General features: G+C 45.2%; 1 protein-coding gene across 1 annotated transcript in view; it reads right to left on the bottom strand.

Annotated features, from left to right (window-relative positions):
- The window catches only part of MAP4 (microtubule associated protein 4), a 135699-nt gene that overhangs the window by 27036 nt on the left and 89632 nt on the right, over nt 1–19031 (bottom strand). The window contains exons 12-14 of the mRNA XM_075706514.1: nt 4429–4529; nt 3300–3512; nt 1648–1825 (exon numbers count right to left, since the gene is read on the bottom strand). Of these exons, the coding sequence (XP_075562629.1) occupies nt 1648–1825; nt 3300–3512; nt 4429–4529 (492 nt within the window). The remainder of the gene's footprint in view (nt 1–1647; nt 1826–3299; nt 3513–4428; nt 4530–19031) is intronic.

Below are 19031 nucleotides of genomic sequence, written 5' to 3'. Positions count from 1 at the left end.
GCTCTGCCTAACCTGAATCGTTAGCGTTTGGCTCGCTGCGACTCCCCTTCGGGCCCCGCAGCGCTGTTCGTGCTCTATCACACCCTTGCTTTCTCCTCTTCCAAAACACGACTCCCTTCTCTTACCATTCACGGCTCCTCTGTGCATTTCCAGATCCAGACAAAACAGCTTTCACTCCTGATGGAGTTTCTCCAGCTGACCTCATCTCTCCCTCGCCCACCCGGTTCTCACTGTACTTTGGCAATGTCCCACCACCCTCGCTGGTGCAGAAGCCTCTTCCTCTGTACATCTTGCCGCCTGGAACAACCTTCCTGCGTCTCTGCATCGTTGACTCCATCTCTTTTCAAATGTCATCAGAAAACACGTCTTTCTTTGTGTCTCAATTTTGGAAGGAGAAATTAACTGAACTCATTAAAACGTATTAGGCATTCTGGGCTACAGTTTGCATAAAAGACCACACAAAATGAATTTTACAAGGATGTCCACAGGATCAGTTAAGATACGTGGCTCTTGGAAAGCGCAACACCTACCTCTGCACAGGATTAACTATATTTTCCCCTCGAGCATAAAGTATGGAATGTACATCTAGCCTAATATATTTCAACATATAAAACACTACTATTCTTTTTGGAAAGATGGGTTATGAATTCATGCTTTGGGACTCATAAAACAAAGCAACAAATACGTATTATTAGTTTTACATGTTTATTGGCATATTTTGCCAATGAGGTCTAGTCATTTGAAAAGACTTGAGAACATTTAACTATATTTTTACCTGACATTAAATCTCTCAAGCTCCATTAAAATGAGTGAAAACACTGTTTTCAAGATGCTAATAGCTGCTCGTGTTTCATGCTGACTGTGTTAAACTCATGGGAAGTTCCCTCTTTGGCAAGAGGAGTGGGATACAGTTTTCTGATGAACCTGATGTGATTTCAGTTCCAAATTCTTCCTGCACTAGTAAAAAACCCTCCACTTCTGTTCAACCTTTTTTGGTTTTCAGATGCACTAGTTTGAGTGCTTCAAGTCCTTTTCTGGAGATTTGCTTTTCCCAAGTTTTAAATTGGTTTTAGTGTTTATTCTAACTGTTACTATGGCAAAATGAAGAGGTAATAGCACCTCCTTTCTTAAATCAAGCATGTTCAGTAATTGTATTGAGCTTGAACTGCACAGAGCTGATCCAAGTTGGCCTTGAAGGTCATTCAGATTTGTTTTTGGAAGAGGAAACCCTGGAGAGGAAAAAAAGTGTGACCTACGGTCTCTGTGCCTTAGCACAGGGTCTGATCTTGTGTTGTATTAAAAGGGTTGAGATTTCAGCTATCGCTAAGCTTCGTCGACTCCCGACTGACAGGTAGGCCAGTTCACACCTCTCAGAAGTACCGGTTAACAGCAGCTACGGCTTCTCCTAAGTGACTACATTTCAAGGGTTGGCTTTTTTTTTTCCCCCCTCCTTTTGAACCTGAAGATCACAAGCTTGTTTATTAGGAGACGAAACTGGTGAGGCCACAGGATAACCTACATACAGGAAAAAGCCACCAGCGTACCGGAATACGTGAGAAAGACATCACAGCGTGAACCAACGGTGCTACTCAAACAGAAACTGGCAGCTGGTCAGAGAGGTCTGAAGAAAAACAAGAGACCACTTACATGTTGGCCTCTTCGGTGGAGAAGTAGCAGTATTTTTCGCAGCAGCAGCTGCAGTGACTGGCGACGCTGCCGTTGTCCTAGGAGTAGTAGGGGTGCTCTTGACAGTAGTTCTAGGAGTGGCAGATGACGGAGGCTTCGAAAGCGAGGTCCGCTTCTCTGTGGTCTTCGCATCTGCAACCTGAAAATGAACAGGCCACATTAAAGCCAGTATTTCACTGACAGTCTCTTCAAAGCGTTGGCCAACAAAAAGCCTGAAATAAATGGAAGTTGTTTAAATTCTTAAAGCTAGGCACTGCTGAAACATCATAATGCAGAAGATGAGAAACGTAATTAAGGCATGCAGAAGCAACTGACTGTATTCAGTGCACAGACCCTGCTGAATATCAGAACTCATCCAGATCTGTTTCAGCATTAATGTGTGGAGGCCATTTACAGATGCGGACAGAGTTTTGATTTCTGAGCAAAATGGAAAATGTCAGTCCACTAGCAATACTTCTGGGAGAGATTTCTTTCCTTCGTGAGCAGAAATGCTTCCTAAGCTAAGGCGGCATTCATTAAAACACTGTGGACATAAGAATTAGGTGTCCATGGCTCATTCCTCACTTGGAAAACTATTTCACGTCTGCCCCTGGTAAGCCACTTGTTTGTCAACTGACTGACCTCTTAAATATTAAATAGTGACTTAATGCATGGGAACAAATGAGACGAGATTTCGATTTCATCAAAATGGGATTCAGAATCGTGCAAAAAACCCCAAACTGAAGACACTGGTTCACAGAAAAAGTCCAGATTTATGCCTGTGCTTTCATGCTCTTTTTGACATTTTTAGTTAGTTACTTTTAAGAGACACACAAATGCCATTATTTAAGCTTAAATGTGTAGTAGAAACGCTAGCATTTAGACACCAACTGAAAGCTTCTGAAATAGGTTTCAACATTCCCTTTCAAATTTGAATTCTTCTACTATATCGTACCACAAGTTAACGTCGGGAAGATTCAAGGGACATTTCCCATTCTTGACGTTACACACAGATACCCTACTTCAGCTTTAAGATGCAACACCAAGAACTGGCCGCAAATCTTCTCTTATTGGAGAATTACAAATCTCCAATATTTCCTAAGCACATAAGTGTATTATCAATTATCTTTGTACAGTTTTTATAATGACCAGACATCATAAAGAGACAATCGGGGGGAAATACTGAAGTGTTTAAACTGATTTTCCCCCCCCCCAATATTAATATCGAAGCTCTCCATTCAGTTTTGCCATGCTCTTGTCTGGATTTAAGAGTTATCTTATGTTTGTAGTGTATCTATATTTAAAAACCCCTCCTCCTTTAGTAACAGAAAGAAAGAAAGAATTATCTTGTGTACTTCACAACAGTTCACAAGGGAAATTGTGGTAATACAGCCAAGCACAATTTTCTCCTCTGCGATGACACAACTGAATGCTTGGGACTCGACGCCGTAAGTGGGTTAGAGGAAGCTGATAGGCATAACGTGCAGCTCTCGCAACGCAGTGAATCACATTCCTGGTCTTACTCTCCCATGATTAGCACTAGAATTATGTTTTGACTCTTGGGCAAGACAGCTGGTAAGTTGACATGTACAGAAGTTCTGGGAGCTCCCACGCAAAAGTAAATTGTTTCTTACCTTTGGTTTGGTCTCTTTTGGAGTTAAGGTGGAGGGACGTGTAGTACTGGTGGCTGGGCGTTTAGGAGTAGTGGCTGAAGTAGGACCTGCAGTAGGGCTCGTGGGTTTTTTGTTTGGGCCAGGCGTGGCAGAGGCTGGCCGTTTGGGGCTGGTAGCGGACAGGGGCCTGGCTTTCGTTGCTGCAGGCTTTGTAGATGGTGTGGATGCGGCAGGCTTTATGTTTTTTTCAAAAAGCAAAATCCAGTATCAAAACAAAAAAAATACAACAACAACAAAAAAAAGCGCATTGTAAACCAAAACATTGAGCTGCAAGAACATAAAAATGATATTTTAAATGAAACAACAACAACAAAAGAAATTAGCTTTCTGTTTTCTGAGCGTAACAAAAAGACCAAAATGAAGCAGCAGAAGAGGGCTGCCTTCGGAGCCCAGTGGAGTTTTGCCATTCAATTCAAAGGGAACAGGATTTATTCCAGCAACATCTAAAGCAACAGAAGGAATCGCTGGTAAAGCTGGGATTAGTAATTGGGTGTTCCTGGCATCTAGTCCTGTGTGCAATAGGCAGGACGCTGCTTTCCAATTACAGGCACACAACGGACTGCAAGCTCTAAATCCTCATCCCATCAGCTCTGGTGGTCATCCGTCTGCTGAGAACCCCCTGCCCTTACCACTGCTCTACGAATTTGGGGTTGGATTTTGCTGAATGCTGCAAGCTCCTGACAGCAGGTATCTCTCATGTGTCATAAACAGCCCTAAAATAAGAGAATATCAGATCCTGAGCAGGAGCTCGGAGTGCTAATTGTAATGCAAATAAATGTGCTGTAAACAACTAGGAGAGGATCAGCGTAGCAGAAGTGTTGTCATACATGTTCACTACTTCTACACCACCGATACCCACCAGAGAATGAATTTAAATAAAGCTTGCCACCTATTTATTAAATCCACTTTCAGTCACACTGCTACAGGCCGAGTTGTTTGCAACTTCGTCACCGGACGTCTTTGTTTCAGTACAACGGGTCACAAACGGCAGCTCAGAAAACAGGACTGGTGTTGCCGCAGCTTAAGAAGCAGAAAAGCCGGCAAATAAAAGCCACGGAAGCGAAGACGCTGAAGGTGAAGCGACGCCTACCTTTGTCTTCTTCTCAGGGCTGGGAGGAAGCTCCTTGTTGGGAGGTGCTGTGATATCGTTCCCTGTCACAGCTTCAGCTGGTTTGGTCTCTTCTGGTTTTGCTGGGAGAAAAAAAAAAGGAAGGGAGACTTCGTAAGTTTGAGCTTTTTTTTTTTTTTTATAGATATATGTAAATTTTTTTTTAGTTTACTATTATTCAACACAGTAGCAGAAGGAGACAGAAGTGAGACAGTTACAGATTGGCTGTTTCTGGAAAATTTCCCCCAAATCAGAACACCTACAGGAAAAAAAAATTTTCCTTGTAACAGGACAGGTTCATCCAGATGCCATTAGCATCCAATTTTTCCTATTATTCCAGTGGGAAAAGACAGACAGCAGATGAAGGAAACCTCTGGTTTAATTAAAATAGCAAACCTTCCCATCTTTCAAGTTATTAAAATGAGTTGTTGGAATGTTAATGGTGAAGTTCTGACCTCTTCCAGGTTCTATACTCTGACTTATCCTGAAGTAGGGCACCATTAAAATCCCTCCCTCTCATTAGGGCTGTTTCTTCTTCTTGACCGCTCTTCTGCCCGCATCCCCCCGCTGCAGCTCTCCGCAAGCAGGGAGGATTCCCGGCAGCCGAAGGGAGCCGGACTGCTAACGGGAAGGGTCGCACAGGGAAGCAGGAACACGGAAATCTCTTTCTAACACGCGTGGATCACACCGACCCCTGTTAGTGCGGCAACCGTCGAGTCACGCCACTGCACGCGGCGTTCCACAGCGCAAAGCTTAGATTCGGATACAAGGGCTGCCGGTTTTGCTCCGTGATTGCTCATTTTTTTGCCATTGCCGCCCGAGGTTGTGGCGCTGGGTGGGGACAGCGAACACACACGCTCTCCTGACAGCAGCAGAGCGGCCACCTCACCTCCTTTTAAAATCCAGGCTCTAAAGCATGGTCCAGCCCCCAGGAGAAGGCCACCTGCTGCCCTCCAAAGCAAACAATATAACCAGACATTAATTTTGCAGCAGCTTCACCCAGTTTTCTCCCTGAACCTTAGAAATCCTACAGCAGAACTGCCACGCTGCTTTGCACCACGAGACGCGCAAGAGGCAACTTCCCTACAAGCAGCGTCTACAACGCTAATTCTCAGCTGTACAACTGCACTGCTACGAGCTGTCTTCCGCTGCAATTCCTCTGGCGTTTCAATTTTACGAAGGATACGGCGCAAACAACCCATCACAAACTTATGCATCTTCCCTCGTCATCCAGGGATTAAAATAAAGCGCATCTGTGTTGGATGTTTCTTTTTATAACAACGCGGCAGCTTGTGATGCTGCGGCGCGTGCTAAGGGCCCACCAGACAATAGTGTAACAATTCAACAGTAAAAAGGTTGTTTTCCCCATCTTTTGACAATTACTATTTCTATTTCCCATTTTCTTGCTTGTCAGTCTTGAAGGGAGCGTCTCAGAGGACGGTTCAGTTCTGGTACAAACACCACTGTTGAAACAAGCAACATAAAACAAAATCGTGCCTTCTGCCTGCCCCGGCGACGCTCAACAGCGGGATGGTTTTCTCATTGTTATCTATTTTTCTGAGTCCAGGACAAGTTTAGAAGGCTTTTTTCCTTGCATTGCATTCACCTCTTCCTAGCCATTTAGCTTCCAAGACACACTAAATGTTTTGCAGCACTGGGTTTAGCATCTTAGGCATACAAAAAAGACTTGTGACGGAAAACAAGCACCAAGATGTACAGGCTGGACACTGGTCTTAATGCAAAATTCTGAAGAATCGTTCACGTTCACCTAGAAAGCCCATTTTTTTTGTAGCTAATCTATAATGGTTCCTCTATACTGGTTTTCTCCACTGCATTTCAGTAAACCTTTATATTCTCCCTCATTTAATTTGTCAGTTTTATCTACAGCAACACCAGAAAGAGCAAGCGTTGTCGACGGTTCCCGGTTCGGAATAACAACCTTCTGTCCATCCACTGCTCTCTGCTCCCGGGACCCCCGCCTGGGGATGGCTTTATTTTGAATCCCACCAGTCTCAAATATCTCCAACGTCAAGGGCACTTTCCGCCCGTTGGAAGTTACCTGTCCTGTATTATTTCGGCACGTTTAGCAGGAACAGTAAACCTCTCGCTTGATGGCAGTACCACAGCATCCACGCAGCAACGCGAATTCGTCTGCTCAGGGAGCCTAATGCAGCTCCTCAAAACCCCGCGACTTCCAACGTTTCAGGATTTAAACTCTAGCAGCTTCCGTGCTTCTGAACTAACGACAACATGAATTTCATGTTATTTCATGTCACTTCATCAAATACGGGCTACTACGCAAGAAATTTGGAGTGAGTAACTTCAACACCCAAAATTATCAGAGAGTACGTTAAGGCTCTACGAAACAAATAGGACTTTTTTTTTTTTTTTTTTTTAATTGTAAACCATAAATGTAGCATCACCAAGCTGATGGAGCTAGGCTGCAGGACAGCACACAAACAGGTTAGGCAACTCGCATCTATAAATAACAGAATCGCGGAATCGTTCAGGTTGGAAAAGACCCTTAAGATCATCAGGTCCAACCATTGACCTCGCACTGCCGAGTCCACCACTAAACCATGTCCCTAAGCGCCACATCTACGCGTCTTTTAAACACCTCCAACAGCAACGATGAACCCCGGAGAGCGGGGTAGGGAACTCTCCTGTTTCGGGGGCCACAGGACCATTATGCAGGTTCCATCTCGTGGCCTCCGATCCAGCGGGGTGTACAAGCCCAAGGGATTACAGAAGGACAGTTTTGGTTTGTGCTGCTTCAATTTGGGTAACAACCCCATGTGCTCACCAGCACATCTGCTTTCATTCATCGTTCAATTATGAGGGCACTCTCTCCTACACAGAGCAGAGCTGCCTGGGAAGATTTCCTGGTTATGGGGAATATAAGGAAAAGCTGCCAAATCTTAGAATCATGGAATCGTTTAGGTTGGAAAAGACCTTTAAGATCATCCAGTCCAACCATTAACCTACACTGCCAAGTCCACACTAAACCAATCAAGGGTAGACCAGACTAAACCATGTCCCCAGGTGCCACCTCTGCCCGTTTTTTGAACACTTCCAGGGATGGGGACTCCCCCACCTCTCTGGGCAGCCTGGTCCAATGCTTGACCACCCTTTCCGTAAAGAAATTTTTCCTAATTTCCAACCTAAACCTCCCCTGGTGCAGCTTGAGCCCATTCCCTCTCATCCCATCGCTGGTTCCTTGGGAGCAGAGCCCGACCCCCCTCCCTGCCCCCTCCTGCCAGGAGCTGCAGAGCAATCAGGTCTCCCCTCAGCCTCCTCTTCTCCAGGCTGAACACCCCCAGCTCCCTCAGCCGCTCCCCACCAGCCCTGTGCTCCACACCCTGCCCCAGCTCCGCTGCCCTTCTCTGGACACGCTCCAGCACCCCAATGTCCTTCTTGTGCTGAGGGGCCCAAAACTGGACACAGCATTCCAGGTGCGGCCTCCCCAGTGCCGAGCACAGGGGGACGATCCCTGCCCTGCTCCTGCTGGCCACGCTATCCCTGACACAAGCCAGGATGCTGTTGGCCGCCTTGGCCACCTGGGCACGCTGCTGGCTCATGTTCAACATGAGCTCATGTTCAACATTAACAAATCTTAATGAAATTTGTTCATTAGTCTGCAAGAACTATTTAAGAGACTTTTCAGTTTGCTTGTTCCTCCAAGCATGGCAACACACCTCTGAAAGGTATTTCAAAGACATTTTGCTGGGAGCTGTAGCAGGGCTTGCTGCTCTGCCCAGAGCAGGGCTCCTCCAGCCGCCGCAGCTCCTGCTCCCCGTGGCGTTCACCGACAGAGAAAATTCGGCTCAGCTGAGTCAGCGCCCAGAACGGAATTACTCCTGGGGGAAAGGGAGACGGGGGCTTGAAGGAGAAAGGGAAGGACATTCCAATCTGGCACCTTCCACCGCTGAACTCAAAGGCATAATCCTGCCGTCAGGGTTACTCTCTCCCTGCTGCTACTCACTGCAATGGCAAGCTGCACCATTTGCTACTCGCTGAGCTGTTTTTAATAGTGGAAGCCAAGCTTTTTTGTACGCGTCCGTTCACAGTACTGCGAGGCACCACCGCTTCACAGTTTCCGAGAGTGACGCTGGAAGAAGTTATTCACATCTAAGCGCGCCGGAGGGAACAAATGACTCCACAATAACGACTAAACCCACAAATCGCGAACGCCAGAATTTCGTCTGAGGTTTTACAGACGTCAGTTATGAAAGAGCGAACGTGATAAGTGGTGCTTATGTCTCCCTCAACAGCGATACCATGCGTCCTTCAGACACGCTCCAGCCGGCGGAAGGAGGGATGGTCGGGATTCCTGACGCGCTGCGTGGAGGAGGGACCCCCGGGTGGCCCGGCACTTCTTACACGGACACTGTGCTCTGGTTACCTCCTATTTATAGCACCTGTCTGCCTCAAGATGACTGTAGACAAAACAGGCCAGTTCTGAGAAGAACGCTGAAGACGGCCATCCTGCGTATCAAAGATAATTGCCATGTCTTCCTTGACAAGGTTTCGCTCTCAGCTGCTGCAGGAGCCTGACACTGGCAGATGCAGCCTTGCTGTCAGACGTCTTTCATATAGAACCATCAAATCGTTCAGGTTGGAAAAGCCCTTCAAGATCATCCAGTCCAACCATTAACCTAATGCTGCCAAGGCCACCACTCAACCAATTAAGAGTAGAGGAATAACTAATTTAATGTGTTAATGGCTTGGGGGCTGAATTATTTTTTAATGCAAGTAAAACTAGAAATCATTAAGGTTGGAAAGGAACTCAAGATCATCAGTCCAACCATCAACCCAACACCCCCATGCCCACTATACCACGTCCCAGAGTGCTACATCCACCCGTTTCTTGAACACAAAAAATGATACATAAAATCTCATACAAAAAATCTGCTCAAATTCAGTGACGTTATAATTCACTGGAAAAAAGCCCGCCCCGTAGTTTAAACCCTCTTGCTGGCTGGAGCCTCCGGTGACTCCCCGTGTTAGCCATGCCCAGCAGCCCATCTCCCGGGGATTCCCAGGCTGCATCCACACCAACCCCACGTCCGCGGCGTACAAGCCACCTCTTCCAGGTTCCTGGGAGGATGGAGCCCAGCAAAACAAGACCTACACAACTCGTAGGTGGCAGAAACCAGACTTCTCCCCTACTGACCCTGCCCCAGCCTTGCCAGAGCACTCACCGCTGTAGCGCCAGGTTGGTCGACCACACCTTACCCAAAGGCAGTCCCCGAGCTGTCGTAACACACAGGCAAGACCACAGGCAGAAGCTGTAGCGCTGAAACTGTGTTTGGCAAAAGGCAGCCTAAGGCCAACAATTTAAAAAGCGTATTTTTAAAATAAATTTGTCACCAGAAACCAGGTATTTGCCATTGCTGGATGAAGGACCCAGCAAACAAGACCACATGGCGTTCAGATAAAACTGAAGTCAGAGGGAACAAAACTCTTAGCAAATAAGCAGTGGTGATTTTTCAGCATAAATAGTAAAAATTAGATGATCTGTGCCAAAACTGACACAAAAAAAACCCCAAAGCTTCAGCTCCTTGTTGTAAAAGGGGGCAATACTCTTCCTATAGATCTTAAAAATTATGGAAAACATGAATCATTATGTTCGTCACATACAAGCAGAGTGAGCCATTAAAAAGCCACTAATGAGAAAATTTATAATTCTGCCTCCCACAGCCAAGTTTAAATACTGTGACGCAAATAAAGCCTGTGGGGCCATCCACGCAGCCGTGGAGTAGGCACGGTGTCCTGAAAGGCAATTCATCCTGATTTTGAGGTATCAGCAGCCACTCGTAACAAGTTGTTTACACAAGACCCTTAGTGTCTGAGGAGACTCTTAACATTTTATCCTTAACCTCTTACTTCTATACATACTGCCACTCTCTCTGTGGTTACTAGCAGCAGATGAATTACCATTAGAAGAAACGTAACGTGTTATAAAGTAATCCAAGTAGATGATGCAATGGTTGCATGATGCAATGGAATGATATCTTTTTCCCCCCAAAAGAACAAACTGCAGAACAGCTACCTTATCAGCCGTATAAAAGACCAAAGCTGTCCTCCAAGGCTCAATGTTAATGTTTAAATAGACTGCCTATTATTTCTTCAAAAAAACTTCCCTGTTTGAACAGTGAGTCTCTCTCCAAAGCTTCCTACATAGCACTAACACAGCTCAAGAGAACAACTTTCCAAGGAGCCTTCAAGCACAACGTTACAGCTAGTCATTCAGACCCAACCCATTCCACTACATCCACAGAAAACCACCACAAGATTCTAATGTCAAAGCTTTTCCTCTGGTTATCTTTCCTCTAGGGAGACTTTCTCTCATTAGAAGGTTAAGGAATGGAGCATTTCCCCTTCGTATCACAAGGATGTACGGAACCTCCCTCCAAATGAATAATAATAATAAAAAAGGCATGATGATGGAGAGCTTGGCTGATTTTTTTTTTGGTTGATTTTTTGTCTGAAAACCACACAGGTGTCTTTTGAAAAAGACCAAGGAACAAGACAAACCAAACTCAGTGTTTTGATGGAGTTTTGCAGATGCTAAGAGGGGCTCTTCCTCAAAAGCAGCAACAAAGTGGGGGCAAAAGCTGCTGAAGCCTGAAAAGAGAAGAGCTGGGCAATCAGAAAACAACAGCAGAGGTGGCGTTCCCCTTCACACTTCTGAATGAAGCAGCAGAGTAACGCAGTAAGGAAGGGCAGGGTGACACCAACTGCCACGCCGCTCCTTCGAGCTGTACTAGCCTAACATAAAAAGGAAGATTGCAAACCCACATAGTGAGAGCTAAGACAATGCGTATAGAATCATAGAATCATGGAATCATTTAGGTTGGAAGAGACCTTTAAGATCATCCAGTCCAACCATTAACCTACACTACCAAGTCCACCACTAAACCAATTAAGGAGAGAGTAGCAACCCCACGCCTCCTGGCTTGGTGGCTGGATCATTTTTAATGAAAGTAAAAACTGGGAATCACTAAGGTTGGAAAGGATCTCTAAGATCATCGGTCCAACCATCAACCCAACACCCCCATGCCCACTAAACCATGGCCCCAAGTGCCACCTCTGCCCTTTTTTTGAACACTTCCAGGGATGGGGACTCCCCCACCTCTCTGGGCAGCCTGGTCCAGTGCTTGGCCACTCTTTCCGTAAAGAAATTTCTCCCAATATCCAATCTGAACCTCCCTGGTGCAACTTGAGCCCATTTCCTCTTGTCCTATCGTTAACTACTTGGGAGAAGAGACCAACACCCACCTCAGTACAACCTCCTTTCAGGGAGTTGTAGAGAGCGATGAGGTCTCCCCTCAGCCTCCTCTTCTCCAGGCTGAACACCCCCAGCTCCCTCAGCCGCTCCCCACCAGCCCTGTGCTCCAGACCCTGCCCCAGCTCCGCTGCCCTTCTCTGGACACGCTCCAGCACCCCAATGTCCTTCTTGTGCTGAGGGGCCCAAAACTGGACACAGTATTCCATGCTTTGTGATTTTAACCTTGAACTCATTACTCAAAATGCAATTGTACCTATTGCACAGTGTTATTGTGAGAATTCAGCAATCTGCCTGCATGGATATACCAAAGTGGTCAAGCAAGATAGGACCACAGAGCAATGAAGGGTTGGAAGGGACCTCAGAGGTCAGCAGCCCAACCCATCACTCAAAGCAGGTCTCAGCAGATCAGGTTGCTTACAGTCATGGCCAGCATAATTTCCAAATATAAGGAAAAACTTCTTCAATGTGAGGGAGGGCAAACACTGGAAGAGGCCCAAAGAGACTGCGAGATCTCCATCCTTGGAGACATTCAGACCTGGAAGGGACACACATGGCCCTGGAGCAACCTGATCTACTTACACGTGGTTTTGAGTCGGGGGTTAAACCTGTTCCAGTCTAAGTGACTCTGTATTACAGCTACATAGTGGAGGATGCCCACGTTGTATGCAATTAATCATTTGCCTTCTTGAAGCCAAGTCCTGATCATGAATAACTATACATAGTTTTCCTAACCATAAGGAGAAAAAAACCACCCCACTCTCCTCCTCCTCCTCAAAAAAAAAATCTCTCACCATCCTGTGACTTGCAGTCTAGAGACTACCTGCTTGTCCAACAGCCTTTGAGCCCATGTAATCATTCAACATTAGAACAGCAGAACAACGTAGGTTGGAAGGGATATCTGGAGGTCATTTAGCCCAATTCCCCACTTAAAAATTATACCAGATTGCTCGGGGGTTTTTCAATGCTATTCTGAGCATCTCCAAGGATAGAGATTCCACATCTTGGGGCTTCTCCTCCAATACTTGACTAGCCTCATGGTTAAAAAAAAAAAAAAAAAAAAAAAATCACAATTCACAAATTCCTGGCGCAAGATGTTTTACAGCTTCACTGCAAATTGCTCACAAGTCACCCAGCATCATTTGCTTTCATCTGCTGCTGCTATTTTCGTTTGATGACCCATATTCTTATACTGGAAAAACTGAACAGTCTTCTCTTGTTCACAACTTTCATGTCATTGATGACTTTACAGACAGCAATCACAACCACCTCCCTCTCCAAGTCTTCTCTCTTCCAGGCTAAAGAGTCTCAGTTTATTTGGCCATTCCCCACATGAACTTCTCTAATATAATGCCTTTATTTATCATACTTCTAATTCTATTACAACCTTTTTGAGGCAGAGGACAACATGCGGATTTATACATCGTATTCCGAACACAAGTGCATAATGGATTTATAAATTGATATAATTTTTTCTAGTTTGTTCTCTCTTCTTTCTGAATTCCTAGAACTCCATTTGGTGAAGGAAAGCCACACAAAAGCATCCTTATGACATCTCTAAAATCCTTACAACAGTAGCATTATTGCTTCTCCTCTACAAATACAGAAACAAAACCATCAGGGTTACAGCTCATGCGAGGTGACACTGAGCTGGAACCCAAGAGGAGAGCAAACACAGACCTTCAGTCTTTCAGATCCCTTCACCATCAGTTTTGCAGTAACAGCTCTCTCATGAAAGCTGTTACTGTGTGTGGGGAAAAAAAAAAGGAGGCACTAAATCTGAAAAGCTTTACTGTTTGTGTTTCCTTCCCCAAAGAAGTAAAATTAGGAAAAAGTACTTATAGAAACATACCCATGAGTATCTTTTTAAAGTTAAACCATGTTACTGCATTGTTTTATAAATCATGGAACTCAGAATCTCAGAGTAAAAGCCTATGTGCATGTATTTCTCAAACATCATGCAGCAACTTACTCAAGAACAAGCATTCCCAAAAATTCAATCTCCACATCAAAAGCAACAGGTGAAGACCCCGGTATAACATACCAGGCTCATCTCAAAAGGCCAAAAGCAAGTATTTCTATTTGCTGGTACTGTGGTAAACAAAAGCTAAAGTGAAGATAAAGGACAGCAGTAACTACATACTGTGCATCTGGAAGATTTAAAAAACTTGACGTCTTGTCTTTCTTTCTCCCCTTTATAGACTAGCTAAGCGAGCATTTCAGTGGGTACTTGAGCCTCCATCACTTAAATGCTCTCATCTCCTACCTGTCGCGCTTGGTAAGGTATTGGCTCCCATTTTATGGGGTCTGCACGTCCCCTGCCTTGCCCCTGGTCACTCATCCAGGCTGGCTCATTTACGTGCTTCAAAATGGAAGGGGACTCGCAGCTGCGTTCAAACGTGCTTCTTGTGAACAAGGCCAGGCGCTCATCTTCCATATCCCCAGCAAGGGATATTTAGCAGGCTAAGCTGAACGAAAACATCATTCAATGAAACGGCTCCATAATTCTCATAGGGATTAGAGTCATCAACTGAAAATCCATTAAGAGAAATAGATTAAGCAGTAAGGCAATGGCCGTCTTTACTCTCCCTCTTAAACGTAAGCAACCTTAGAAACAAAACCAGAGCATGTTAAACACTGCTTTTGCCAGAAATGCTGCAGAGGCAGGAGCTCGCTCTTGCTTATCCATCACCACCCAGGAGCGGCTTCATCAGAAAAATCACCATCAAATAAAGCCTTTTTGTTTAAGGCTCTTAAGACAAAAGTATCTACAAATTTAACAAATCTCAGTTTAAGCAGAAATACAACCCTTATCTGCTTTCTCCTCTCCAGAAAAGGCTAAATAAAATGTCTCCCGCTTGACCCAAACACAGAATAGCTAAGCATTTTATTTGGCACCAAATGCGACTCAATGTGTACATTTTCACTTGTTATCAAGAATCAAGAATTGAGGAATAAACCAGATGTGCTCTTTGCCTGCATCTTGTAAACCTAGGTTGATTTGTTAGGACTCTACTTTTTACCCAGGAAGGGAAACCCTAAATCAGAACTTGTTCTTCTAGAACAACCTAAACTATTTGCCATCTTTACCTAACACGGCATGAACTGAAATCAAACAGCTACTTAGAGTAATTAAAATACTCTGTTTGACTGTAATACTGTGCTAAAAATTTGATGCTGGATATAAAGCAAGCTAACAAAATCACAAACTTTTTCCCTTTTCATTGACAAAAGTGGAAGCGCATTCACAAAGCCAACAAAAGCTCTATTTTCTGTCAATGCCCCTGAGAAACCCAAGTGAGAGAGACAAGCACACCTCCCAGTCAAACTAAAAATACCAGCAAACCCACAACATCAACTGAAGCTGCCTTAGAAGGGATATCAAGCGGGGAGGAGGGAAGAAACGCCGCCTGAATTCGTATTTCGGTCTGTCCCTAAGGCTGGTCTGAGCGCTGACGAAACCTCAGAGCATCTCCAGGTGGCTGCTCGAGCTTGGGCTAGGGGACACCGGCGGCACTTTCAGTACCTGAAGGCGTAAAACTGCAATTCCGTACTGTTCAAAATGCAAAACAATTACAAGCACGATCCTGTCTCTGAACACTTAAGCACAAAGATAAGATGTTATCAATGATCCAACTCGTCCAACTTCAACTTCTTGCGTGTCATCTGATATCAACAACGTGCCACAGAGAAGCCGGTCCCAGGGGTCTTTCTAATGCTTCTATCAGCTGATACATCCCTGGCCTTGGGCTTGAAGCATGACATTTTATATACTTTTATCCTATCCAGCATACCTTGAAGATCCATCCATTGACGTACCCATTCTTTAAGTCCTGCCACGCTTGTCACCTCAAGCTTGCAGCAGGGATTTCCAGGGATGAGCACTGCACCGCCACAAACACGATCCCTGCACGAGACCGGCACGCGCTGCCCTCAACCCGTCTTGTGCTACTGAACCTCTCCTTGCCCTTCCCGTCTCTGCCCCGGAGGAAGGGGAAAGAGGAGAGCTCACGTGTCTGCTGTAAACCACTGCTTCGAAGGCAGTCTCCCTCGAATGCCCGGTAGTTTTTGCCATTTTTGAGAAAGCACAGCAGGTGTTAGAGAATGGGGAACCCACCTGATCTACACAATGATGACAAGACTTCCAGCATCGATTTTCAGCTCGGTCCCTGAGAGATGCCACTGTTTATTTTATACTTAAGGCTGAACGTGCATACACCAAGTAAGAGTTTTCACTGAACTATCCACAGCCCGTATCAGGCACTGTTGTTTATCACCGGTGCCTTCATCGCCTCCTTCCCGCAGCCTGCGATCCTTTCTTTCTTTTCTTTCTCATTAAAAGCATGATTTCATCTGGCAAGGAGCCCTGTTAGCAAGCCACCATCCACACCACTAACATTACTTGAACAAGTATCATTAGTTCATTACAAGGTAGCTGGGCTGATATTTCCTAATCCCATAATTAACTTTAATCTGTGTAAACCTGAGGCGACAGGCTATCACAGCCTAACTCAGTCATGTTGGAAGTCTCGGATTCTGTGTTTATTCAAACCACAAAGTGTTCTGAAAAAAAAAAAAAAACCCAACCAAAACAACCCTCCAGGAGATTCAGAAGTTACACTGTATTGCAGCCCTTGTTTATGGATTTATAAAGAAACAAGAGTCAGAAAACCAGGACAATTTTTCTGATGCATACGCTGAGCTGCTGAGTGTCAGAGGTGACAGTCCCAGCTCAGCGTGGTCCAGCGGGGCCTGGAATTTCTGGTATTTCAGAGCAGGAAATATTTCAAGTTGGAGGAAATTCAAAGAAAATGAGAAGAGGCAGAAGGTGAAGGCAGTGGTGAACGACACCGCTTATCTAGGTGATACCATTGGAGGTGACATATTAGGTACGTGCAATAAATCACACGACAGCGTACACACAATGTGAACGTGAATCAGATCTATTGTTCAGTGCAGGAAACAATGCGACCGCTTGTTTTGGTGAGAATCTGCAGTGACCGCTGATTTACTAAGGGACTGGAACAAGTTCTGCGGCTCAGCTCCGATCAGGACTAACCTGCAGCCAGGATCTCCTTGCTTCGAATACCTGCGGCGGGTGTGTGAGAGATTTGAACGGGTACGCCTTTTTGACAATTTTTAGAAAGAAATTAAACTAAACGTGTCATCATACTAACACCCAACTATCTGCAAGAAAGAAGTACTTTATGTACAATTCTAGGTCACCGCAAAAAACAGGAGTAGCAGAGGTTTAGCAAAAACACCAAACCAGACAAACCCTGGCCGGGAAGGACCAAGGAAATCTACCTTTGGCAGAAGTGCTGAGGGATGCCACTGAAATGATTAGAATCAGGTTGGACAATTCTTTCAAGAATTTTTAGGATGAAAAAAGGTGCAAGTGATAAAAGTTGTTACCCTGAATGTAAGCGCTAAGTTCAGAATGAACAGATAGGACAGGCAGAAAAATAGAAGAATTAACAAGGAGAAGGAAAAACATATTTCTGTCAGATAAAAGAGAGACGCTGGCCATTTTGGGCACGTTGCCTTGTGACTGGAAGGAGACCTGCAAGGAGAAAACTGAGGCTGAAGGAGGGGAAGTTGATAAGGATATGAACGGGTAATTTAGCCGTGAATAAAATGCAAAGGACAGATTTAGAATCAGTTCCATACTTACAGCCGAGACCGCTTGCTTGGTTGAGTTATTTTTAGCATAACCGCCTCTCTGCTTATTAACAGGGGAGAGGAAGAAAATCTCATCATAGAAAGTCTGAAAGCATTTCAGAAACACCCAAGGAATTTCTGCCCGTTTTCTCTTGCATTCTGAAAATTATTTCTAAACTACGCATATATAAAACAAGGAAAACATTTTATTGCTTCTACTGCTATGTTTTCTTCCTGGAGAGAAGAAATCCAGAGTTTATTTCTTACTGATGCATTGTACACAACAGAACAAACCAAACCTAACCTAACCAGCTGTTAATTTTGCAGAAAAGAGTAAAAAAGAAGTTACAATTCTATCGTATTCTTGCCCAGGGAAGCCTGTGAGCTGTCTGCCAACTCAGTTATTACCGTATCACTTCACGCTCAGACCGATGGTTGTAAGGATGATAAACTCGCTGTTAAAGCAAAGATTGCGAGAACACGAAATTTTAAACCTAGATGCTTAAAAAACCCCTTGGTAATACAAACCAGCCACCTGCAAAAAGCAGCCCAACCAGAAGACTCGGAGTGTTCCTATCTCGGTGACCTTTACAGCGCTGACGCTCAGACCCTCTGGGGAAAACATGTCAATCCACTTAGATTATGTTTTAAACGTTTTTCTGATTTAAAAATCCCACGTATCTGTGTTTTGAAATGCTTGCCTTTTCAGCTCGACAGAATTTGCCAGTCTACCCAAACCTGGTTTCCTCGTCGTCCAAAATACGAGCCTCCCTGCTAATTCGCCTTGTTGCAAATAAACTTCAGTTGCAGAGGGGATGACAGCAAACCCCACCACCCCAGAAATTCTGACATGAAAGGTGTGCACCAGAAATTCTGACATGAAAGGTGTGCACCAATACAGTACTTCCCCCCCCCCCCCCCCCACCGTGTTCCACATTTGTTGCCAACATTGCTTTTGCTCATGTCATGTTTAAGCTGTCAAGAAGACCGCTGCCCCTTTGGTGTTTAAGCACAAAACTGGGCGCGGGTAAGCGTACGGCTGCGCAGCTCCTACTTGCGCCCAAGCAAACACGACTGCAGGCAGCCCCTCCAACCGCGGCTTGCGGCCAGGAGTTCACAAAGCCAACAAAAAGCTCTATTTTCTCTCAATGCCCCTGAGAAACCCAAGTGAGAGAGACAAGCACACCTCCCAGTCAAACTAAAAATGCCAGCAAACCCACAGCATCAACTGAAGCCGTCTTAGAAGGGATATCAAGCTCTGGCGACTACCAACGGGAGAGCCGACGGCTCCTGCCTGCCTGAAAGGACTCGACGCCTCTGTTCGGGCTCCGAAGGACCGACGCCTGCAATCCGGGAGGCGCTGCCACCAAAACTGACACCGCTTCATCTCACGACTGCCAGCGCTCTTGAAAATCTGCGCACCGAGCAGACCGTAAGGAACAAGGTAACGCCGAGAAAATGGGAAGGGGAGAAGATAAGACATGCCGGCACGTCGGAGCGGGGAGGTTCGTATCGCCAAAACCTCGTTCTACCCATCTCCGACCGTGAGACTTGCAGATTGAAGCGTCTTAGAGAAATGATGAGAGAAAAGTAAAACTCTAATTAGCTACAGCGTGGGGTTCTGTTGAAAGCGCTT

The sequence above is a fragment of the Pelecanus crispus genome, chromosome 2 (genome assembly GCF_030463565.1).
Source record: "Pelecanus crispus isolate bPelCri1 chromosome 2, bPelCri1.pri, whole genome shotgun sequence".
In the NCBI taxonomy this organism is placed as follows: domain Eukaryota; kingdom Metazoa; phylum Chordata; class Aves; order Pelecaniformes; family Pelecanidae; genus Pelecanus; species Pelecanus crispus.
This window is presented reverse-complemented; position numbering and strand designations above follow the sequence as displayed.